The sequence below is a fragment of the Sander lucioperca genome, chromosome 20 (assembly GCF_008315115.2).
Source record: "Sander lucioperca isolate FBNREF2018 chromosome 20, SLUC_FBN_1.2, whole genome shotgun sequence".
Taxonomy (NCBI): domain Eukaryota; kingdom Metazoa; phylum Chordata; class Actinopteri; order Perciformes; family Percidae; genus Sander; species Sander lucioperca.
The window spans coordinates 25,690,923-25,716,423 of NC_050192.1; the positions used below are offsets into that span (position 1 = coordinate 25,690,923).

At 40.9% G+C, this 25,501-nt stretch overlaps 1 protein-coding gene across 6 annotated transcripts in view; it reads right to left on the reverse strand.

Annotated features, from left to right (window-relative positions):
• Positions 1-25,501, reverse strand: part of LOC116054766 (receptor-type tyrosine-protein phosphatase zeta-like) — an 87,290-nt gene that overhangs the window by 42,426 nt on the left and 19,363 nt on the right. For all 6 annotated transcript variants that reach the window (XM_035996374.1, XM_035996375.1, XM_035996373.1 and 3 more), the window contains one exon: positions 6,765-6,833. In XM_035996374.1, coding sequence (XP_035852267.1) covers positions 6,765-6,816 — 52 coding nt within the window. In that variant the 5' untranslated portion in view covers positions 6,817-6,833. The remainder of the gene's footprint in view (positions 1-6,764; positions 6,834-25,501) is intronic.

Genomic DNA, 25,501 nt, shown 5'->3' on the forward strand with positions numbered 1-25,501 from the left:
CTTTCATGCACAAACATACACAGTGTACCTGCAGGTTTAATGTCAAAACTTCTAAATCCCTTTTAAAAGCTACTAAGATATTTTGACCGCTGGTTGGTCTTACCACTCTCCCTCTTGGGCCGGATAAATTTGATTAAGATGGTTGTCCTCCACAAATTCCTTGATCTTTTCCAGCACATCCCTGTACTTATCGTTGAATCTTTTTTCGACAAGCTGGACAGGGCAATATCTAAACGTCTATGGAGAAAACCTGCTAGGATCCGAAAGGTGACATTACAGTCTCCGAAGGCTGAGGGGGGTCTGGCGCTCCCTCACTTTAGGCGATACTACTGGGCAGCTAACTTGCAAAAGCTCCTGTACTGGATGAGCGATGACTGTGCCCCGCTACCCGTCTGGGTACATTTGGAAAAGGCGGGGTCGCGCCTTTCGCTGCGTTCGGTCCTCTGCTCTCAGCTCACTCTGCCCTTAACGTCTGTGGGCGCATGCCCGATTGTATCCCTCTCGCTCAAGATCTGGATTCAAATTAGGAAAATGGCATATTTGCGTCCTTCACAGAGCTCGCTTCCCTTTATGGTCTGCCAAAGTCACACCTCTTTCGCTTTTTCCAGATTAGGGACTTTGTCAAGAAGACATTCGCCCACTTTCCAAAGGAAATGTGTTTCTGTACTGTACGATTCATTATGCTCGACCTCGGCGAGCCCTCGCACTTTGACAAAGGATGCATGGGAGAGCGATCTGAATATGGACCTTGCACTGGCTATGGTTCACTCTTCCTCCATATGTGCTCGTCATGGCTTAATCCAATGCAAGGTCCTTCATAAAGTCCACTATACAAACGCAAAATTGTCCAAAATATACTCCACTGTCCAGGACGCCTGTAACAGGTGTAATCAGTCTCCTGCCGACCATTCTCACATTTTGGTCTTGCCCTAAATTAACTACTTTTTGGATGAGTATTTTTGACACCTTGAGCAGAGCCTACGATCGTACCGGGTTCGACACCGACCTTCAGCCCTTTGCTGCATGTCATTCCCCCCCCTCTCTCTCCTTTCATGTTCAGCTGTCCTGTCAATAAAGGCCTAAAAATGCCCCCCAAAAAAATAAAAAAGCTACCAAGATTTTGATTTAGACTGTTAAAAACCTTTAAAGAAAGAAACCATTGACTAACTGAAAATATAAATAATCTTTTCTGCCTCATCTAGATAGATTATCAGCAACATTCTGACACAATGTTTAATATGATTTAAAAGCAAATTCAACCCAACATACTCAAAAAACTTCAGATTTAAGTATTTTTAAAGCTGCTGTAATTTTTTTTTAATATATTAACAATGAATGAAATGACTGAATAATGTGAAAGGGGTCGCTTGTAGTGACAAACCCGTAGAAGATTTTCAGTCTCCAGTTCCCCTCAGCTATACACAGCGTTTTAGTGTCTTTCAGCTCATTCTTTTGGTTTTACAGCCCAACATTTTTGTTTTGGTTCACTCTCACCGCTTTCATTAATTTGTGGCACAGAAGGCAGTGGTTTTTAGCAACAAAAAAAAGCTAAGATAAACCCATTTTACAGTACAAGCCCAGCACTAAACGGCAAACAGAGGCAGATGTTTCCCCTCAGGATTTGGTGGAAACTAAAACAGAGCTTAAAAAAAGAGAGTATTGAACTCACATATTCAGATTGTTGCTCTGTGCTAGCATATTCACCAAAACAACTTTATAAGGGCATGTCAATGCTGTGTTGACAACGTGTTGCGCTGCCCACAAGTGGCCAAAGAGTCACCACACAGTCATACACTCAACAGATGGCACAGAGCCAACTGCAACACTTCTACAGACTGGGTCCTCCCTCTCAGTCAAAGTGTAAGAGGTATTAGATAGCAAACTGTTTTTCCATTGTGGAAATAAACCGTATGCACATGAGAGTAACTGATGTGAGTGGAGGTTGGAAGTGCTCCAGCTGAAAATGGAGAGACATTCGTAAAATAAAATAAAAAGGCAGAAGAAATGTTTTGTCTTATTTCGTCATCTGTCCACATTCAGTCTGCTCCAGCATTCACATTGTTAACCCATCCCCAAAAAAGACGTGTTGCAGGACAGAGCAGCTCATATTCACAAATATGAATTTGGACTTTCTTTCTAATGCTTTTGCCTCATTACCGGTTGACAACGCCTCTGTGTTGCTGAAAGTGTAAAACATGTCTAAATGCACAGCAGGGCGCAAGTTCTAGAGATTGTTTTGTATGACATCTTAATTCTGATGGTGAGTTAGTTAACTACGCCTTAATATCGGCATTGGAAAAAAAAAAAAAAAAAAAAAATCGCCGATCATCCGTCAATATACAAGCCGATCACCAATCGGCACATGCCTACTGAATTCTCACAATAATGTTTTGAGTATAACGCTGATAATCGCGGATTTGAAATAATTAGCCCAGCGTGAATGACAGCACAGAACTGTCAAGCTAGTTGTGGAGTCTGAACTGGTAAGCCCTAATTAAGCTAATAATGTATGTATGTCATCAAGTTTTAGTTACTAAGAAATGTGAACTAAAAATCTAACTAAATAACAATGGTTTGTTTGACACAAAGACGCATTGGGATTTTGATGTAGCCTAATTTTAAACTTTCCTTCCCTCCTCCTTTCAGCTGAGTTCTTCTTTTTCTTCAACCCTACTCTAAGTTACCCATGCTCACTCTCCTGCCCCCCTCCCACCCTCTTTCTTTTATTTCCCTTTATTTCCCTTTGTCCCCCCCTCCCCTACTTCTGACCCAACTAGAAAGCTGTGCACAGTGCCTCACAATGAAGTGCGTTTCTTTCGCATGTTAATGCTTTTACTCACGACTCAGTGCACAGCACAAGGCAAGAAGCAGAGCTGGTCCGAAAAAACAAGACTGTGTACGCACCAAATGAACTGCCACTGAGACGCCTTCAGTTGTGATGAGGAACTTCAAAACCCAACAGAGAGGAAAATGACAAGTATGGAGTAGGCAGGAAAGAAAGAAAGACCAAGAGACAGAGAGGAAAATGTGGTGAGGAAGAAGAAAAGAGAAAGGGTGTCTCCATTTCATTTCTATTGCAGACTTTTCATCATTCATGACCATTTCAGTGTATAGCAGATTTTAAAAAAATGAAATGAAAAAAAAAACCTATTACACTTTGTCAAACAGGGTATACGTGCCTGGGAATTGATTGTAAAGATTTGACGGAGGGAAAGAAAACAATCTGCAAGATGAAAATACATGTGCATCTATTGATATTCATGCTGCTCTGACTAATATGAGTAGACACAAGTCGGATAAACAAAACCTCACGGGTGGACTTGCAGCGTGTGTGTGAGAATCGGGCTTGATTCATTTCATTAATATGAGTCCATTAAAACGTGGCTCATGACCAGGTGTTCATATTAAAACGCTGTTTGCGAGGTGTATTTCGCTGGATGTTCAGACCCACGATAAGCAATTCAGAAGTTAATGTGGTAATGTTACAATATTTGGATTCTGTTTGGGTTTTTGCATTTCATTATCTGTTTTATTAACTAATATATTTAGTAGTTTTACTCAATTTCCAAGAACGTGGAAGTGTTCAGTTGTTACAAATAGGCGAGGAAGCGTGTACTAGGGTATTTATTTTGGCTTGTAGTCGTCACTTGCACGAAAAACAAAACTACAGTATGATGACGATTCATCTCCAGTTAAAGACTTGCTGGTAAATTAAAGAAAATTGAAAAAAAAAAAAAAAAAGAAATAAGTGAATGCTGGCTCTGCAACTCAAGACATAATTTCCTTTTTTTTTTCATTTTGGCTCTAGAACACAGTGTCAGGTATTTGTGTGTCTTTGCAAGCATCCCTTTTAAGCCGCTGAGAGGTACAGTAGGGCTTCAAAGAACAGATCCAAACAGCCAACTGCCCTCCCAGAGAAACTGTTCATGGCTGCTCCAAAATGTCCCAACAAGTCATCAACGATTATTTCCGAGAAATATTCACAGAGGAAAATCGTGTTTCTTTTTTTAATTTTTTTTAAATTTTTATTAGTAACATCAATAATCCAATTTGCAGTCATGCCAGAGGAAGTTTAAGCTGGTTGGTCAATGCATGGCCTGAAATAATGGCTTGTACAAGAGGCTGACTTGGTCACTCTGATTAATGGTGTGTCTATCATGACAGGGCTACGTGGACCTCAGATCTTTTGCCTGCATTATGAGTTTCAAATAGGGATGCACCGAATCCAGATTTTTGGGGTTCGGCCGAATACCGAATCCACCGGTTAAGATTCTGCCAAATCCGAAACCGAATACCAAATCCTACTCCCATCCTCAGTCCATTAACACAGTAAACACATTAATGAAGTAAACAATGTCCACAGCAGTGTGTGATTGTCCTTCCTTTGCCGAACCTGAAGTTGCTGCATTTTGGCTGCTGTCTGTAGATTCCTTCATGCACAACTCGTATTCTTTTCGGATGTTTCATACGCAAATGTTCGAACAGCGGCGATGTTGTGTATTGTTTAGGGTCCTTGCCACCACGAGACAAATCGGCATTGCAAATTGAACATGTAGCTGGACTTGAATGGCCTTCTTTTGACTGAAAGTACTGCCAAACTACACTTTTTCTGCTCACGAGTTCCATTTTCACTTTCTCACAGCCTACTGCATTGAACGGTCCACTTACGTAAACACCTTCCCGTAATCAACGGCGGCGTCATTACGTCGGACCAGAGTACCGCGCGTAGTGCGAGCGTAGGGTTCGGTTCAGTGGGAAAAAATTCTAAGGTTCGGCAGAAACCGAACCCCGTCAAAAAGCCCAATATTCGGCCGAATCCTGGATTCGGTGTGTCCCTGGTTTCAAACAACGTGTCTTCTGGAGGGCGCCTGAGAAGCTTTGTGCCGGGGAGAGACGTGTATGATGGGCTGATGGTGTTGTCATTTATACAGATGTTTGGTTTATGGTTTATTGTCTATTTTGTCACTATTTTGTTGAATGGTCTGGAATATTGTAGTTACTGTGTCATCTTTTCTTGATTTTTGTCTGGGTAGGTGGTGATGACGGAAAGGGGGGGGAGGGGGGATGGTGATTTGTTCATGTTACATGTTTTTTGTATGTATGGATTCTGTTATATAAAAATAAAAAAATTGTTAATCACAAAAACAAAACAAAACAAAGGCATGTGTCAAGTATCACCAGCAGTCCATTCGGGGTGCAGGTTAAGAAGTTTATTAGCTCTGCATTTAGCCGACTGATGACCTGTTGAGCGGGATCGCTCCTCCTGCTTCCCCCTGACCATTAAGAAGCTAATCTCTCCCTCCGGGACCCATTACGGTCTGTCTGTGTCCACTCTTTGTTTCTGTTGAGCACGGCTTAGCCCAGCAGGGGCTTCGTGCTGAGTTAGCTGATGCCATCTAACCATATGGTCCGAGGCCGATTCAGGACGTCTCGCGGGAGATGTTAACAGATAAGATTCATGTGATATTCAGACTGACATTTACCAATCTGATGGAACTCTCATGTTTCTACTCTCTGTTTCAGGAAGTGTCTGTGTGATTTCAAAAGGTAGGCAGAGAGCGACTCGATGTTTGAGGCTTTCCAACAGAAATTTCTTGTCACCGATTGATAGTGGAACGATAGAGTCGTCCAAGAACTTAAGAGAAACAGTTCCTGTGTGTTTGTAAGTGTACAGACCTTATTGCTTTTATTTTGTTCATTAATAATAAAGGAGCAATAAAACATTAGCAGAATATGCTTATGTTTAATTGCTCCTTTACTATTATTAAGGCGAGACATGGCAGGCACTGGTCAATTTTGAGATTTTGGACTATTTGTCTTCAATAACATGTCTTCTTTCAGACTTGTGGTGAAATAAAGTCCGAAATACACATTTAGGTCTTTATTTTGTCTGTTTGCGTCGGTAGATTTTTCCTAAATTCAACAAAAGTTGGCGTTCTAAATCATCACGCTGCTCCGCGATCGCTGTCTGCACCCTGTCATCACATATACCGTTGAAAAGCTCTCTCTCTCTCTCCTGTACAATGCTGTCTGATCCAAATATGGTAATTTCCTTTTTCTCAGCAACCAATCGTGAAAGTAAAAGGGGGGGATTTAACTCATAATGCACAATCTCATTGGCCGATGCCAATTTCTGACAACGTGATTCGTTCAGAATCGTCACATTCTCTGACATTTCCACGGTAGCTCAAAATGTCGAAAGAAGTGCGTCGAAAACGGTCGAAAATCACCTCAGAGAAGACGAAAATATTTATTTATATTTTGTCAGATACACACACGCTTATTGGTGGGTGCACACACACACCTGTTGCTGGGATTTATTTATTGCTCTATGGTTATCTTGGCACCTGGTCTGACAAACCGTAGATTTAGAGAAATGATGTGCATGCACTTGCTCATACTGTAAATCTCTCTCTCTCTCTCTCTCTCTCTCTCTCTCTCTCTCACCAAATCCCTGTAAGATGCACGATGTGACCGACAACAGATGATTTAAATAGTAAGCTACTAACAGATGCTGTAACATGCTGTAAATGCTATAATACTTTTAGCATTGTTTTTTCAAGTATTGACAGCTACTTTATTCTGGATTTATTCTCTTTGTCATTATATAGGCCTGCTGCCACCTTTTTACAAAAGCTCTGCTCCGCCCAAAAATTTCTGTGTCTATGTGGCAAACTGCTAATGTCCCCACACACACACACACACAACAGTCGAATATCTTTTACAAAAGAAAATCAGAAAAATAAGAAACGGCTCATACAGACCTGAGTAGGACCAGTCGACATCTTCGGGGAGTTTCCTCAGGCCTCGGACCATCGGCTCTGCTGCCACAACTACAGCCGAGAGAATGAGATGAAGGCGATTAGTGTCATTTTGCATTACCAAAAATCAACACAAATGCACAGACTGACGAGTGAAACAATGTCCAGCCGCTGTGTGCCATATGCTGAGTGACAGGTGTTTCCTGTCATTCAGGGGACACATATCATAACTATACCTAGCCTGACTGGAAATAGACCGACTTTCTTCGGTCAGAGAGGAAAAGTCAAATGCGACAACACGGTCATACATGATGTCACTGGTTTGTTTGTTTGTGTACAGCTTTGAGCATTTTTTCAGCTGTTGCTGCACATAAAAATGACTTGATTCCCTCAACAGCCACTAAGACCTAAAGCATTATTGTCAAAGGTGGAAAATGATTTGTGTGCAGCACACACAGGTTTCTGAGTCGTAGCAGAAACAGAACACCAACCTTTGGGTCTCGCTAATAGAAACACACACACACACACACACACACACACACACAGGGTACCAACATCATTGGTTATCACCATACAGTAGACTACTTTACAGGGTGCAGAGGGGAACTGCTGCAGCATTAACATCATTTTTGTCAACGCACGCACGCACGCACGCACGCACGCACGCACGCACGCACGCACGCACGCACGCACGCACGCAGCTATCTATTACATGGTGGTAATTTTCAGGGACAGTAGAGGATACAATGATGTATGAAGTCACAGTTCAGTTAGAGAGTGAGTGTGTGTGTGTGTGTGTGTGTGTGTGTGTGTGTGTGTGTGTGTGTGTGTGTTTTACTAGCCTGATTCTAGTACTAGCTGTACATTCACTAAAAGCTTCTCTAGCCGTCTTCTCTTGCTCCATGACATTAAATAACACACGCACATAGATGCCCCAACTCTCTCTTCCTCATGCTATTTCTACTTAAGTCTCTCTTTCAGTTTTCACTCTCTTTATTACTCATGTTTCTCTTACTCTTCATCCTCCTGCTAACAGGAATGAGTCAATTCTCTTTGTGATGGTCAATACAGTAACAACAACATAACAGAGAATCCATTGTATCTCTATAATAAAGCATAGTGTATTTATGTCAGCAACATTATCAAGTGTTACTTGCTGGTGGGAAAGTTGAATCCCAACATTAACACACTTACCCTGCCAAGATTGAATTCCCATTAAGATGACACATACTTATAAACATGTGTTTAATGTTTAACATGGAAATATACTTACAGTAAGCGTTTTTGCAGCCAGAAATGAACCCTATATGCACGGGATTATATATGTTTTAAGTGCTTTACAGTATCACTGTGCAGTGATACTGTAAAGCACTTAAAACACAACCAGATGGCATATTTCATGTGATCAGCGGGGTCAAGCGTGGCACAGACAGGCACAACATATATAATTTGACAAAGCCTGTTGCTGAGCTACCCTCTATATAGAGGAGAGGAGGAAGGAACAGGGGTCACATAATAGAGATATACAATATATAATAGAACTCATCATGAAGGGGACCGGCACTCAAACAACACAAAACATTCTTTCTTCTCTGATCTTTCACTGCACACAGAAAAACCAAACACCTATCGTCCAAGAAGATGAAAGCCCTGTGTAGAGTCGGATTTAGGTCATGGACAATTACCACCATATCCACTGCATTAGGTCTATCCATGTGCACAGAAGAACACAGTGTAATCCTATTGTTTACCGTATACAGCAGCCGGATTACAACATTGGAGAAATCACTGCACGTGTAATAGCATACACTCAGAAGGTCAGCTTTAGGGCCTAAATTCATATGGATTTCAGTTCAGTGTAGTTAAATAGCAGTTTCATGTAGATGGAATAGTGGCAAATTACATAATTACTGTGATATTAAAGCATGGTATTTCTATTTTTCATTATGTTGCAGAAACCTCGTCAGTTTACAGATCTGAACTCAGTGTAATACAGAGTGGCTTGCATTGTGTGTGTGTGGAAGGTCTTACCGGACTATCTGTGGCGATTGCAAACTCCTTTAAGCAACTACACCTAGAGATTCTTTATTAAATAGTAGGTCTTAAGCTTGGGCTCATTCAACCCACACCTGCTCCATCACATTATAGTTTTATCAAACTATGTGTTGTTGAACTTGTGAAGACATGCAAAGCCATGCATCAACTCTGAAAACAAAACCCTTCTGTATCATCTGTAAAATGTTCTGCATTCATGAATATTCAACAAACCCTGATACAGATGCAGCCCTGGAGGGGTTTAATGTTGTACTTCACAATTGTTAAACTCACTTTTGCTTCTTTCTAAAAAGAGAATGATGCTAAAAGTGAAAAAAATATTTTCTTTCTTTTCTGAGGTTACAGGGAGCTCAGCGCTGAATGGTTGAACAAAGAGCTAAAACACAGTCTGGATCTTTAAAAAAAAGCCCAAAAAGATGTTTAGAAGTCTGAGCATTGATTCATGGCTTGGTGGCTAATAGTTATGGAAGCTCATACTTGACCTGGGGAATAACTTATTAGTCCTTCCTTAAAAGCACAATGAATAGGATTTCCTAAAACTCAATGTATAGACTCATTAAAAAAAAAAAAGAATCCATCTCAATCATGACTTATGACCCACTAGAAATGTGTGTAGTGGTGTCTGTATCTGCAGAGCCCCTGCCCTCTGCCTGTATTTTCTTATTTTGCTGTGTTTGGGACATTTCTGGGCGTGAACCTTTATAAATAGGTAGCAACCAGATACCAGAGCACGCAACCAAGTGGAAGATACGAATATGGAGGACACAGCGCCGAAGAACTACAAATATAGCAAAACGCAAAGCGGAAAAATCTTGTTCCAAAACGAGAGTGAACCTGGGGTTGGCTTTCACCCGCTGGCAAGCGTACCGTAACCCTCGCTGAGCCGGGGCCAACTTTAAATGTTAAAAACCGCAACCGACAAATCCTACTCATTCTGCCTTCAAACGAAAAGAAAATACATTTTAGAAATAAGAAATTGATTTGAATATGCAAGTAATGGAAATGATAAATTGAGTTTATGGCACATGATCAGAGACTTTTATTGTGCCAAACTGTACTGACAGGAATGACAAATACTAGAGCAATATATTATAAAGCAACAATCATGGCCGGACAAGGCTGACCTGACCACATGCAGCTTGCTATTCTCTTTTATGTCTGTGTAATCAGCGGATGGTGAAAGGAGACTTAAGAAAGAAGAAAGGAGGGAAAAAGAGCAAAAATTCACAAATATAACATTCATTAGGAGACAAAAAAACAAAGACCTGGATGAAAAACAAATAATATAGACAGAAAATAACAGGAAGAATCACAACACAAAAGTTCATTTAGAGCCTTGTTTCCCAGGGTGATGCGTGTGTGAGATTACACGGTTATTCACACTGCCATCTATAATAATAATATATATAATAATTCAGTGTATTTGATGATTACATTCATGTTAGCACAAAGGAGGAAAGCCTGATGAGAGAAATTAATGAAAGCGAGCAAAAGGGGAAAGAGTGAAAAATGGAGTCGACTGTGCGCTTGTAGCATCAATAATGGCTTCATTAACATCACACTGCGGCGGCTTCTAATCTAATTTGCCCTTGGCAAACCACCGCAAACACAAACAAACCAAAGGATCACCTGTTGTTTCAATGTGATTTTTGAGAGCTTATTAGAGAACAGAATTTCCATATGAAAAGGAAATTTATTTAGGAGATTTCTTTGGCCTAAAATGGGGAAACTATACACTTGAAATTGATTTTGAAATCACTTTCTGTATGAGAACAGCATAATCAGAGAGGAAATGCATTAAAATAGCTTAAATTTTGATGTACATAATAAATGTATGTATGTAACATTTTCTCCCCATGTGGTGACTGTGGCCACATACAGTGTCCTACTCTTCATCTTACCTATCTTCTAAATGCATCTGGCCTGAGTCCAGAAAAACAAAAATGAAACCACAAAAACAGATGGACCAACTCTGACATCTGCCGCCCTTTACTCAGGGCAGTGAACTGATGCATCCTGATGTGACTGTTAAGTAAAAGTCTCTTTGAAAAAACTAAGCGAAGCTGCACTCACAGGAACGAGCTGGCCGATTCTATTTTCCAACAGTGATGGATTACACCTCTTCCCCAACCACTGTGTCTGAGCAGGTTGATTCAATTAAGTGGTGCAAAGGCGTTGGAGGGGGAATGTGAGAATATGAAAGTCGCCAAACTTGTCTCACATTTTACTCTATACTCATGTATTTAACATTTGGTGCTCTGAACCTGCAAGTAAGTACAGTAAAAGGACAAAGCTCTAATTCTAGATTACCTTTAGCTTCTCATAACACTGGTAAACAGTCAAAGGGGTCACCAAGACCTGGTACTAATCATGCAACTGCAAGACATTTATGTAACCGAGGAAAAATTAATCAAAAGTACAGCTGCCAGGGTGTCCCCTTGGCCTAGGGATTTGAGTCCAGCCGGGGACCTTTTGTTGCATCTTTCTCTCCTGCATTTCTTGTCATCTCCATACTACTACTCCCTACTGTAATAAAAGCATTAAAAAAGCCCCAAAAAATACTTTCTGCTAGCAGTAATGAACAGGTTACCACAGTACGAGAATGCACTCAAATGTGCCTGATTCCTGTGCACTGCATCGTGCAACGTTTTTTTTCCAAAATATTAACATCTTGCTTATCAGATATCTTGCTATCTTTATTTAGTCAATCAGAATCACTTTTATTAGCCAAGTGTGTGCACATAAAAGGAATTTGACTGGTTTTTGCATTGCTCTCAATGTACTTACACAAAAATAGACGTAACGGCTAAGAACAAGGATTACAAAGCTGGACAAACAAAAGATACGAATATATATAAAAAGCACCAGTGACCAATAGGGCTAGGTATCGTTTAAAAAATGATGATACCAGTACCAATAGAGTACATTTGATATTTTCTTTTCTACTCCATTTGATACCCATCATTACATGAATGGAAGTATTCAGCTGAGAAAAATGCTACCACATCTCAATTTACTGCTGCTGTGGTTGGCCAATTACACGTCGCATTAAAATCGCTGATTGGCTGCGAGCAAAACTATACAAATCATCATTTTTTTTAGATCTGGGTACAAAAAGAATCAAATGCAGGTATCATTGGACTGGAGAAGTTTCGATACTATTTGGTACTGGGTTATTTCGGTCTGTATCAAATACCCATACCTAAAAACAACAGAAATCAAATGTCTACATACAAGTCAAGTGTTTTTTGTAAATTGTAAACCATATGAACTGTGCAAAGAAATACATAATGTAGGGTAGGGGTGTAACGATACATTGATCTGGATCAATATATCGATTCAATGATCAACGATCCAATATCAGCGATGCAGAGTGAAAATATTGATACATATCATCTTTAAGATGCGCCTTTCTTTTTAAATAGTTGGTTTTTCATTTAAATGTCTGGAAGAGCACAGTAATAAAATTGTAAAATCATATTTTAGTTGCTTTTTGTGAGCTGATATAAATGTAATTGATTGTGTTAATTGTAGGGGTGGGGGGAAAAAATCGATACAGCATAGTATCGCGATATTTTCTGTGGCAATACTGTATCGATACACAGACGCCAAGTAATCAATCTTTTATTATATATGTGTTGGTCAGTTTGTCTGCTTGACAATCCCATTTTGCAGCGATAAAATTGAAGTGAGATGAACAAACAGAGACATGTATCTTTTTAGATAAAACAGATGTTGACAAAGTTTCCTTATGGGGACATCATTTGAAATTGGGAAAAATTTGAAGTTGGAAAAAAGGTAATAAATTGCAATATATCGCAGAATATTGCAATATGTTTAAAATCGCAATAATATCGTTTTGTGACATAAGTATCGTGAGGCCTCTGGTGATTCCCACCCCTAGTTAAATGGGCATATGATATCGTCTCATATCCCCATAGGCCCCTGAACTGAATCAAAATCTTATCGTGGCAGACTTTGTGATATCAGCAAATATTGTATCGCTGTCCAAAGAATCAATATAACATAATAAAACTTGTGATGTACACCCCTATTGAATGGATGGATGTGTACATACACAATACATATTTGTTTTAAATGGATACTAGGGCTGCAACAACGAATCGATAAAATTCGATTATTAAAAAAGTTGGCAATGAATTTCATTATCAATTCGTTGTGTCGCGCAACACGCCATTCAGTCGCGGAGATAAAAGCAATTGAGTTGAGTGCCGTGCGGAGCGGCACGGAGCGAAAGAAAAGAAAAAAGAGCAGAGTGGGGGTAGAGGAAATACGGAGAGAGACCGGAGAGACCCGTAACGTTCTGAAACACACGGCGGAGGCAGAGAAGTCAGTTTGACCTAAGTCATCCAAGGTGTGGGAGCATTTCACACTACATAAATCGAAAACGTGTTAATTGCAAGATAAGCAAAAGCGACACGGCATGGCACGGGCGCACCACGGTGACGATTCAGCACCTAAAACGTAAACATGTTGGAGTCCTTGATGAGGAGGAAGGGAGTTCAACAGCCGGGTAAAGTCACTACACAATCCTACTTTGGTTCCGTTTTGAAGTGAGGAACGTAACGTCTCTCCAGTAGCTCTTCTGGTGCTGGTGTGGTGTTTACTCGTTATCCAGCTTGACAAGCATGACAAGCTAGCGTTAGCTCGTTAATAACAGTAGTAAAGCAGGACTAAAGACACGTTTTTATTCACTCGCCTTTTTTGGCCCATTAATTTTTCAATCTATTGTCATGTATATATTCTGTGCTTTGTCCCATATCAGTTATTGTTGACAAATATATTTGTGTGTGTTGTACTTTTTAATTTCATTTTAAAGTTCTTTTATAGCACTTGGTCATCTTAAGCTGTGTTTAAATGTGGTGTACGGTGTGTGTGTGTGTGTGTGTGTGTGTGTGTGTGTGTGTGTGTGTGTGTGTGTGTGTGTGTGTGTGTGTGTGTGTGTGTGTGTGTGTGTGTGTGTGTGTGTGTGTGTGTTGTCTGTATCTGCTCTTTGGGTTACTTACCTTTACACAACTATTAACTAAAACAACAAGTATGTATGTAAGTATGTAATGAGTTGATGTAAATTAATGCTTTTGTTTTTTTATCCGATTCATCGAAAAAATAATCGACAGATTAATCGATTATTAAAATAATCGTTAGTTGCAGCCCTAGATACGTTATTGTACCATAATTTAACAGTCAGGGGAACCTGCACACATTTTAAATGAGTGAAACATAGTAAGAGCCACATACAATAGCTGTCAGTCATTGGAGGAAGCAGTGGAATGAGATGAGGCAAAGAGCCAGGAGCAAAGAGACACCGGAGCTCAGCTTTAAGAGCACAGCGGATAGCGATGGGACGATTGCTGCAGTCTGGCCATGCATGAAGCTCACAGCTGAATCACTGTATTATTCCACCTATCGCACTCTATCTGCTTTATCCGATTTCCCAGGAGGCTTCAGAGACCTGACGTTAACGGTTTAGGTGACTGCGCTGGCAACAAGACATTTATATGGATGTTTTATTCACAGAGCAAAAGGTCAACAGACTTGCAGTTCTCCAACAGTGCTCTGCTTCATCATCGCACATTCATACACCTATTGTATCTTCAATGCCGGAATCAAGGGCAGGCCGAGAGACAACAGATGGAGTAAAGGACTGGTTTCTACTTATAAATATGTAACAAAATTAGCTTCAGTCCAATCTGTACTATGCCCTGTGTATTGGCACGAGTGAGGATCACTCCACAGCTGTCAGTGTGAGACCGAATAATGAGGCGAAATGAAAAGCTAAATGAGGATGTGTGTCAGCCAGACACCTGATACTCTGACTACAAGCTTCACTCATACTAAAAGTGGCAGTCACTGAGGATAATTTACTTCAAGAGCTCCGCTCAATAACGTGTAATATGGCAAAACATGTTGAGGCAAAGCACAAGTGAAGATCGTTAGCTCTCACTTGTCAGTCTGGTGGATGCTAAAATCCCTATATGGGCAAATGACTTGTGATCTGATCTTATACGCATGTTCAATAATGATGTAGTGGGTAGGTCAAGCCCTTCACTGACAACATGCAAACACATAAGTTTCAATGATAACCCAGTTGTTCTCGGCATTTTCTCAGCAATAGAAATTTAACGTACTGTATTTACATTCTGTAATTACCTTTCTATATATATAGATACATGGTAGTTTTTATTGTTAGTGGCGGACTCCGCCACTAACAAGAATGCCAACCTTCCCACAAGGGATTCACGGGAAATGATGCATGCTGATTGATACTCCAGTATTACTGTCACTGCTAGTGCAAACCCAACATTTCCTACTGCTGATGGTTCACCTAAAAGCATTCAACTGGCGAAAGACATGGTGGCTTTTATTGTGAAGCCGTCAGGGAAAACGCAATGTATTCGTCACCAAAATTAGTGCTGACCCAATCCGTCTGCTGGAATGTCTGCTGTGGTGTTAAACCGCACTTACTTTTATCAAAGCAACCACGGGAGTCTCCAGATCAAATACAACTGATATGTTAAGGATTACAACTTTAAGCCAGGCACTTGCAAGGCAAGGGTTATGAAACTGCAACCGTCTACTCTCACCCTCCAGACAGGCTAGTGTTTCTCTTCAGATCTCCTTACTTCTATCCATCAAGTTCCACTCATTCCAGGAGTGATTTTGTGATGAAGTGTTGAAATTTACTGTTTTGTTGAATCCACTTGGCCTTGAGCTTTGCCCTTCTTCAGTTACCGATATCTTATGTTTCATAGAAGGCCTAACCCAACAACCCAGAAAGAGGGTGCATGAACTTTCATTCAAGTGTAGATGTACAGTATGGGCAAAGAAAATATAGCTATCTGGCGTAGTGTAGTTTGTGAACCTTGGAGCGTGCATTTTTCATCCTTGGTATTAAAACCTGCATTAAAAGTCTAATAATGACTAGTTTAAAAAAAAATAAAAAAATCTTTAACTACATGCAACAGCAGCCCTAGATGGCAGTCTTTTTGGGACGCTGCAGGGAATATTCGGTGTTATTAGTGTTAAGTGAAACTGTCCCGACTGAACACTAATGAATAACACCGTGATGGATTACAGGACTCCTGGGGCTGATTTAGCCAAAATCCTTTAGATGGGGAATGTGTTCATCGGCTGCATTTTACACCAACACAAACTGATTTTAACAGTAGATGTGATTACCGTTGTTCTATTAAAAGCTGTCGGCCTTCATTTTGGCCGACCTGTCATGCTCAGTCGGAGACAGGGCAGTCGGGACTCACCTGGAAATGGCAAGCGGGATGACCGTGACTAAGCCTCTTAAAATCAGACGAAAATCTTTTAAACTGACCTCTGTCGATCTGAAATGAAGACAGATTCAGCAACTGCATGGCCTATTTCTCGCTTAAAATGTTTTCAGAAACACGTTTTGGTGAACTATTTTAGTACAATATGAGATCGTATTCGCCATTAATGGCCGGTTGCAAAATCCAAAACCGGAAGCAGCAGCCAGACCCACATGACGCGTTCATCCAATCAGCTGCCGGTTTTCATTTTTTGGGCGACAATACAGATTAGCGCCGCCTGCTGTTATGGAGATGTATTTCGTCTCGTCGCTTTGGTGTGTTCCAAGGCATTTTTTTGACCAACTCGGGGAGACTGATCAGTCCAGCTGCCTTTTCTGCCAACGGTCGGCCATCTGGTTGGTCTGTAATGGCCTTTAAACACACTATGTTTTGAGGTGATTCAGGACCAAAGCATAGTGCAGCAAAAACTATAGTGGTGGAGGTCGGAGTGGGCATACGGTACAAAGCATTCGATTTTGATACAAAAAAACAATTAGATTTCACCTTGATGACTAGTTTTCCATGTCTGAGACCTGAATCAACAATAAATGTGTAATAAATCCTCTACCCAGCCTAATAATCTACACTTAGCGGCTGTGTGAGGCAGTACTGGAGCACAGCGATGCTTTAGCTAAATGCTAATGTCAGCCGATGTTTGTTTATAAAACAAAGTAGTGGACGAATAAAAACTGAGCTGATGCTGGTGCTGAATTAAAAGTGGCGCTTGAGGAAAAGTAAGGGAATAACCAAAAGTCATTGGGATTCATCCTTTGCGGATCATTTATACCTGTACCAAATAGGGATGCTAATTTTGTTTTCTGATCAATAGCCGACGCTCGTTAACCGATCATTAACTGTTCACACAAGCAAACAACGGAGTCCCAGTTCACCCTTTTGGGAGACATACAGACATGCGTTCTGTCTGCAGACAGCCAGTCCTTATCGATATAGTGGCATGGGTCACGTAGCTATCCGCTGTGAGCGTCATTCAGCAGAGAGCCACGAATTTAGCAGCAAGAAAGAGCTTAAAACGTAGCAAGTTAACTAGCAGTTAAGAAATAGATTGTATAGCCTATATTCTTTTACAATGCAACAAACTGTAATTCCTTTTTTTATAATATTGTTTTTAACTGTTTAACTGATTTATTAATCATTGATTAAGCATTAATCAGTCAAAATTCTTATTGTCGGTTAACAGTTAAGCGGGTAATTATTAACATCCCTAGTACCAAATTTCAAGGCAATCCATCCAATAGTTAAACAAAAAAACGTCAACATCGTAGTGGTGGTGGAGGAAAAGTCAGGGGTTCACCAAAGTCATTGGAGTTTATCCTCTGGTGACAAGGAAACGTACTATTTCCTCTTCTTCGAGCAGCGCCCAGCACACTGGAAGCTCTCTGTCAACACATAATGAGTAGCATTCCTACTGTGGACTACAAATTAAACTAACTGCTGTTTAATATCTTTTGCCAAGTGAAAGGACTCCGAGACGACTGCTGCCATAACTGATCACTGCTGAACACACGACATCCGTGTCACATAAAACGTGACACCTGTTGACCTCACAAACGCACACACTCATCTACACACATGCATACATAGTACATACATACACATACCTTTCAGGGGCCAGACTATAACTTATATAGCATTCAGCTGTGTTGCGTGTCAGCTGGTTGAATTAGTACGCTTGACTTCTCTCTCATTTACTGTCTCGCAGTCTCTGTCGCCTTATCTTACTTGGTCAGCCTCTGTCTGATTTGCTGCAGGTCATATTAGAAACTATGCACAGGACTGTTAACAATATGGATGCACAAAGACAAAGCAGGGAAGAGAGAGGATCTATAACTTGTTGTCTGGGTAGTGAACACTAACTTAACTGTCGATAGGACAGCGGACACCATCATTAGTTACCAATCTATGTCCATTCATTGGCAGGGACATTTAATTACCCATGTGGATGAGAAATAAGAATAGTAAAGCCTTATCTTCATTTTCATCCAATTAGAATATATACTGAAATATAAAAATGTTGCCTAGTGCAGATTTGTCCATATGCATGAGCACAGGCATTTTGGGACCCTTTAGGGTTCCTTTGTGCCCTGGACGTCTCCCATTGATCTCCTCTGTCCGGCTAAATGAACAAAGCCTCACAGGGAAGTCCAGCAGCACAGGTTATGACTTAATGAGATTAGGCTCCGTATGAAATGGAGGATATTGTTTTTGAGCGCTAAACAAACCGTGCATTGTTCCACGGGGACACGGCAGCATTAGAGCCGCAATATAAAACCTTATCAGACAAGCCTATCACTGGGATCTCTGTGTGTGTGTGTGTGTGTGTGTGTGTGTGTGTGTGTGTGTGTGTGTGTGTGAGAGAGAAGTGTCTGGCACTCCAGTTGTTCTAGTGGGTTAGGGAGTCAGTTTTGTGAGTGTGTGTGTGTGGTGACCGTGAGAATTTGGGGCCCTGTGTTGGAGGTGGTAATACAGTTGAACAGCTGGGGGGTTCTCACACACACACACACACACACACACACACACACACACACACACACACACACACACAGTGTCAGGTAACACCCCACTTTGTCCAGCCAGATGGGGTATCACTTATTCCTTTGCAGCCCTTTGGCTCCAAAAGTCTAATAAAACCAAACTGTCCTGTTATTTAAAACTCTACTCAGCTTTAACCAAAAACACGCTCACTGCTGACAACAGAAAAATTATAGCTGGTAATAGACTGGAGTTCTGTTACTTAATAAACCTTTTTCAGAGGCAGAGCTTGGGACAGCTGCAGATATACAGATTTCTCTACTAGATTGGTATATTTGTACTACATTTATTATTGTACACATTAGTAAGACCCATTTTTGATCCTTTGTTTATTGTAAGCCATTACACTAAAGTATGCCAGCAGTAGAAAAAACAACAACCTTACTGCTCATAGAGTTGCGGTTAAAGAAATTAATAACCACCAGCAATTTAAATGAATAATACCCACACTGATGGCACGAGTCACCGAGTGATGAAAGCACAGCTGCTTAGGGTATCTTTTTGCCTCTTTCAGCTTCAGTTTGGAAGTGGAGCTAGCCTTAAGTGCTGCATTTGAAATTCTGTATTTTGTCCATGCTGAGATTCAAAGGAGGCTGTGCAGATCCTGTGCAAAGCTTCCCACCACAAAAGTCCTGTCTGACGCACCTCCCTCCATGGATACAAACAATATACTACAGGACAAAATACTAAATAGAATAGGAAAGCCATGACGCATGTTTTCTTTATCCAGAACTATCCAGCTGTTAGACATCTAAATTTAAACGACTGTACAATGACTCTACTAATGTTAATGTAAAAACTGATTTAGAATAAATTGGTATTCAGTATTATCAGAAGGATTTGGATACAACCGTATCGCTGTGTAAGTGTCATTGAAAATGACTTCTTGTTTACCCAGTCCCGATCATGTTTTGCGTGATGACAGATGGGTCAGAAATAGGGTCGGGTACCGAAACCCGTTTCCACTATGGAACCGGTTCCTACGCAACCAGTAGGAATCGGACCGGATTAGAACGCAAATTTCGGTTCCTTATTTTGGTTCCACTTAATGTGGCGACTAAAATATTTTCCCTCTGTCGCTCCGAAACGGACGTAACAATATCACACTTTCTCTGTAGTCTACAGTTAGCTAGCTACCATAAATGTAGGCTACTTTTAAAATGCCATATTTTCCCTCTGGGCTCACCAAAACAGACGTAACAGCATATTAACCATTCACTGCACGTGATCGCTAGCAAACATATTACATCTTTGATGTAATTTTTCAGTTTTTCAAGAATCGGTTTAGGAATTGAAATCGTTTTAAAAGTACCGGTTCGGCATCGGAATCGTAAAAATCCAAACGATGCCCAACCCTAGACCGAAAGCTAGCTCACTAGCTAACATTTTAGAAGGTTCAGACTTCATTATTGCCACTGTTTTTGTTCAATTAGTGACAAGAGAGCTCTTGTCTTTCTATTATGTTATGGCAAAATTAATTTTGAGCTGTCCAACTCCAAACTGATAAAGCCAGGCTTGGGTTAAAGTAGGGTGTTGAGGGGATGAATGAGCAAGTATCCTCCACATTCTACCCTGGAGCTGAGATATTTTTGTTGAGCTGTGACGGGTGGAGACCCTGCGGGGGACTGACCTCAAATCTTTGCTTCGGGCTAAAAATCAAACCAGGGAAGCAGGACATATCTTATCAAGAAGCTAGGAATAAGTGACGCTCGAGGCACGAGACTTAGAAAATACTGCACAGTGAATGTGTGTGTGTGTGTGTGTGTGTGTGTGTGTGTGTGTGTGTGAGTGTGAATGTGGTTAGTAATCCTGTAGCATTTCAGTGGAGCAGGGCTTTAAACTAATACTGCAGCTTCTGCGGGGGGGAAAATAGAGCATTGATCACTCTTTGATCACTCAGAGCCTGGAGGCTGCTGCTGTTATAATCAGTAGACGAAGAACACAAAAACAAATGAAACAAAGAAAAGAGAAAAACATGAAATCATCTGGCTTAAAAGGGCTTGAAGAATGTATATTGCTGTTGGATTTTCTGTCCTAGCTTTGTTTAATATTTGACGTTTTGAGTTAAACGAGCGAGAACGAAAATACTGTTTGTATATCGCAGATTATAAAGACTAATTCATATGCCGACAGTTTAGAAGTAGAACTTTATAAAAAAAAAAAAAAAAAAAAAAAAAAAAATCACTGAACTAGCTTATCAACATGTGTTAAAGCTGTGGATGATGCCCTTTCATTGAAGAATCTAGGCAACATGTTTTCCATCAGCATTCAGCCTGAATCAGCGGAGTTTCCATGACAACAGTTTACAGTGTCATGACAACGGAAGAGCCCCACGATGGCGCGTGGAACACCCTGACTTCCTGTCGGCTTCCTGCTCCGACTCTCTCTATTGCCATGGATACAAAACAATCACTTCTCGTCTCTATCTTTCAGTACGGGGTCGCGCCCCCAATTCCTCACTTGTTTGACACACACACACAGGCATTAGAGTGCTAATTTAGAACGTATATATATATATATATATATATATATGTGTGCATCTGGGAAGGAAGAATACTCATAGCACCCACCCAAAGATTTCTATTGAAATGTGTGTGTGACTGAGGGGGGTCGGCTGGTGTGGGTGGGGGTTAATTAACTTTCAACCCACCGATTGGTCACAGCGGCAGCCCCCCCCCCCTTCTCACTGGGAAAAGAAAGTCTGCTGAGATCCAGTTAACTTCCACTCCGCTCATCTCTGAATTCCACGCTTGACAGAGCAATAGACAAGCCTGCATTAACTTTCATCAAATCAATTGGTTTTGGTTCCCGCGTAACTTCCTTCATTCATAACAAACCTGCAGCTCATCTGATGAAAGCCCTGCAACAATGTTGCAACTCTTCCTGGAGAAGAAGAAAGGGCTATATGTTGAGAAATTTCAGTTGTGATTTCTGTCTTTGTTTCTCTCTTTGAACTCAGCAATTCTGAAAGACGTCATGAATTAAAGCTTAACTGCCTAAATCCAGATATCCAGATGGCCCTGTACTTAATTGAACTACTGAAGTTATGGAATTTGCAACACGTCAGTCAAACTGCTCGATAGTGAACTGCTCAATATTTTCCACCTCCTGCCTCTGCTCCGATTACCTCACTTTACCTCACTTTACCTCACTTTAACGTCAATATAACCAGGTTTGGTGGCATTTGCTTTTGGTGCAGCACGGTAAGTAAGTTCAGTTCACACAATGAGCAACAATCGTGCAACAGCACAACAATAGCACAAGTAAAACACGGAGGAGCAGAGTGTATTCTAGGGTGAGCCTCAGTGCTGCCATGATCTCCCTCATCCTGGGGTGTCGGTCTATAGCTGTTACACAAAGGGCTGTGAAGCAGAGTGTTTGCAAGGGTTGGGTCAACCACAGTAGCACCATGACAGAAAGAACAATACTATACAACAGAGAAACCCCAAGGCTGGGACATACTGTGGAAGGGACATCTTCAGTCATGAGTCCAGCACTGCTCCATAGCAGGGAATGAAATAGATCCATAAGCAGACCATAGCTGTGTTCCGATCCACAGTGTACATAAACAGTTCTCCCTGCTCCCTGTTCAGGGGTTGTCAATTAAGGGAACTTCTTTCGACAAAATTCCTCCATTTGGAATACCTTGCAACGTCACTAACGCAGATATCACTTCCTCTATGCGTTACCCTGGTAATGTAAACACTGCTGCTACTGTGGAAATTTTATTCTACTGAACTAAAATATTGGAACAAAAACTGCCATTACGAAACTTATTCTATTGAAATGTATGTTACATGTGAATAAATGTATTTTGATTCATTAACAAGATGTACAATGTCGTTTTAGCGAGGCGCAATGACTGATGGGTAATCTTGCTTGTGAGATTCAGGCGAAGTGATGAACCGTTGTTCAGTTCTTCCCTGCACAGTAGGGCTGTGCTCAATTGAAGAAATTCTTAGTCGACTAACACTCATTCAATTGTATGGACTAATCGATTAGTTGATTTAATCGACAGATCTGTAAATCTGAGTTTCTCCGCAAAGAGTGATGCAAAAGCACCACTTTAAGTCTTGTGTTTACCAGAGATGTGCTCGTACGTTTCTTGGAAATAAGTCATTCAGCATGAAAAAAGCATAAAACATGACTAATCGACTAAAGAAATCTAAGTTGACTAAGACCAAAACGACCAATTAGTCGACTATCGACTAAGAGGGAGCAGCCCTACTACACAGTTCCCTACGCAGTTCCCTTTGAACTGAGCATTTTTGCTCCCTACGGTTTGGAATCTTACTTAACATGGCGGAATACCCTGTGCAGTCCACTTCGCAGGGAACTACTAGGCGATCGGAACACACCCCATGTAACCAGATTCAACCACTTCTTATTTAGATTAAGGTCGTCTGATACCTAAAAGCTGAAGTATGTGCGTGTCTGCATGTGTATTCATGTTTGTACGTGTTTAAATCTCATATGCCCATCAGCGGGCCAGCCGAGTAGTAGCAAGGTTCTTTTCCTCTCCGGTAGCCTCAGTCCTTCGTGCCAGCCTTTAAAAAAAACAAAAAAACAACAGTGGCTTTTGTATGTGGTCACCGACAGAAACAGATGGCGATTGTCAGCTTCTGTAACTTCAGACAGACTTCCTCAACTGGAGAGACCACAGAGAGAGCATTGGCATTTCGTGGTTTCACTGACTTAGTTTCACTCCTTCTCTCCTTTTCACCTTTTGTCTCTTGTGATCCTGCCATCCTCCTGTTCTACCTCGTGCTGGTTATCCCTCGCTACTTTCTAAAGTCTCAAATGTTGAATCTAAAGACGGATCATTATTTAACAGTCTTAATACAGCACGTTTCCAACAAAAATCGCTACGTTTCTGTAACAGACAATCCGACATTCACTTGGCCCAGTGATTGGCCAGCAACCTCTGCCACCTTATGTATGTCCCACACTATGAATGCCTTCCAGAAGATACGGTCCGATAATGTGCGCTAATACAAATGTAAACAATATTGCAGTTCCCTTCTCTCTAAGAACACTTTTGCTTTCCTACTTGGTCAGACTCACAAACTAGTTATCTTCTAGTATACTCCCGCCCTAAACATACAGTATGTAATTTCTGCCACTAGGGGTCTCTCAATCACAAAAACAACAAAAAGTTAGACTTTGATGACGTTGTAAAGTAGCGTGGGACGATGGGAGTTGATGTCTTCATCGTTATGATGAAAATCTGACATGATTTACGCAGAAATTATGTTCACAGATTAAAGGTGCATTCACGTTACGTTAATTTACGTTAATTTACAGTATGTCATTTCATTTTAATGAATGAAATGAAATACGAGCTGAATACACAAGTGTTCAGCTCGCTCCTTTGTAGAGGACAGCAGCTGCTGTTATCATGGCTTCACAGCAGTTAAAATGGATTCCAATACAGACTCAAAGTCAAAGAAACTTCTCATGCCACTCCTGCGGCGCAATCCATTTCCCCACTGTTGATCCTCATGATTAGTGTGTTCCAAGCCACATTTATTCCACAGTATAGCTACACTAATGGACTGCATTCATATGGACTGCATTTATATAGCACCTTTCTACCTTACCGGACAATGCGCTTCACAATTTGCCAGGGGGACAGGAAAGGGGATTGAACCGTCAACCTTGTGGTTGAAGGACGAACCTCATAACTCAGAAGCTCCACCAGAATTTGTTGATTTATCGATTTCAACAGCAGAGAAGTGGATTAGGCTGCAGACGCTTACGTTTGAAAAGTTTCAATGAGAGTTTGGATGCTTTTATTCTGCCACATGATTCTGGGTCACCGTTAAAAAGCTGACTAATGTTGCTGCTCTCCACAAAGGAGCAAGCTGTAAACTTGTCAGATCAAGTATTTGATACGGAAATGCTAGATTTGGAGTCAAGCATTCCTTTAAGAGTCAAATCAGTTTCAAGTAAAAGAAAGAAGAAAAGTTTCCTTAATGTCCTATACTCAAACTAGAAACACGTTAACACAATTCATCAGTGCAAACAACTCATGCTGCATGAGAAACTGATTAACCTTACAGTCAAGGTAATACACTTCCTAATTTAATATTTCACCAGTATGAGGTTTACATTTCTGTTGAGTCTTGGCTTATGTAATGCGAGAGAGCTTTCCGCCTTGGTATCCCACTTTCCCCCTTTGAGACGTTCTACCAATCACTGCCGATGAGACCAACTACAGTAACTACTGACAAAACTTTTGAGTGACAGAAGTGTTTCACTGCGCCGAGTTCCCCGTCCAGGCTGCTCAGCATCAAAGAGATTGGGCTGTCCTCATGGCACAGACCAGCTTTAAAATAACTGCGACCGCGCGCTGCCACAGTAAGAGCAGACTGCAGCTAAGTGGATTAAAGAATAAGAGCACTTATGAATAAAATGCTCTAGATGGAGAGGCTGAAAGAGAGGGGGAGAGACAGAGGGAAGGAAGACAAAATATCACAGTAGAAAGCAGGCAATCAATTATTCAATGTAACATCTGTGGTTTTTAGCAATTGCCAACACTGTGGTGACTATAACACACTTCTGTCGGTCCACTCAGAATACACTCATGTACTCAAAGTAGGACGTGTACAACATTTTGCTCCATTCTGAGCATTTAACGATCCTCAGATATGTTTGGAAATTACATATATTTGTATTATGTCGCAATGAAACTTTTCGCTACAATATCATCATCTCCAAAATGTGTATGCCAAAAAGAAAAAGAGAATCTGATTATATATTTTTTTTCAGTTAAAAACCAGACAGTTAAGA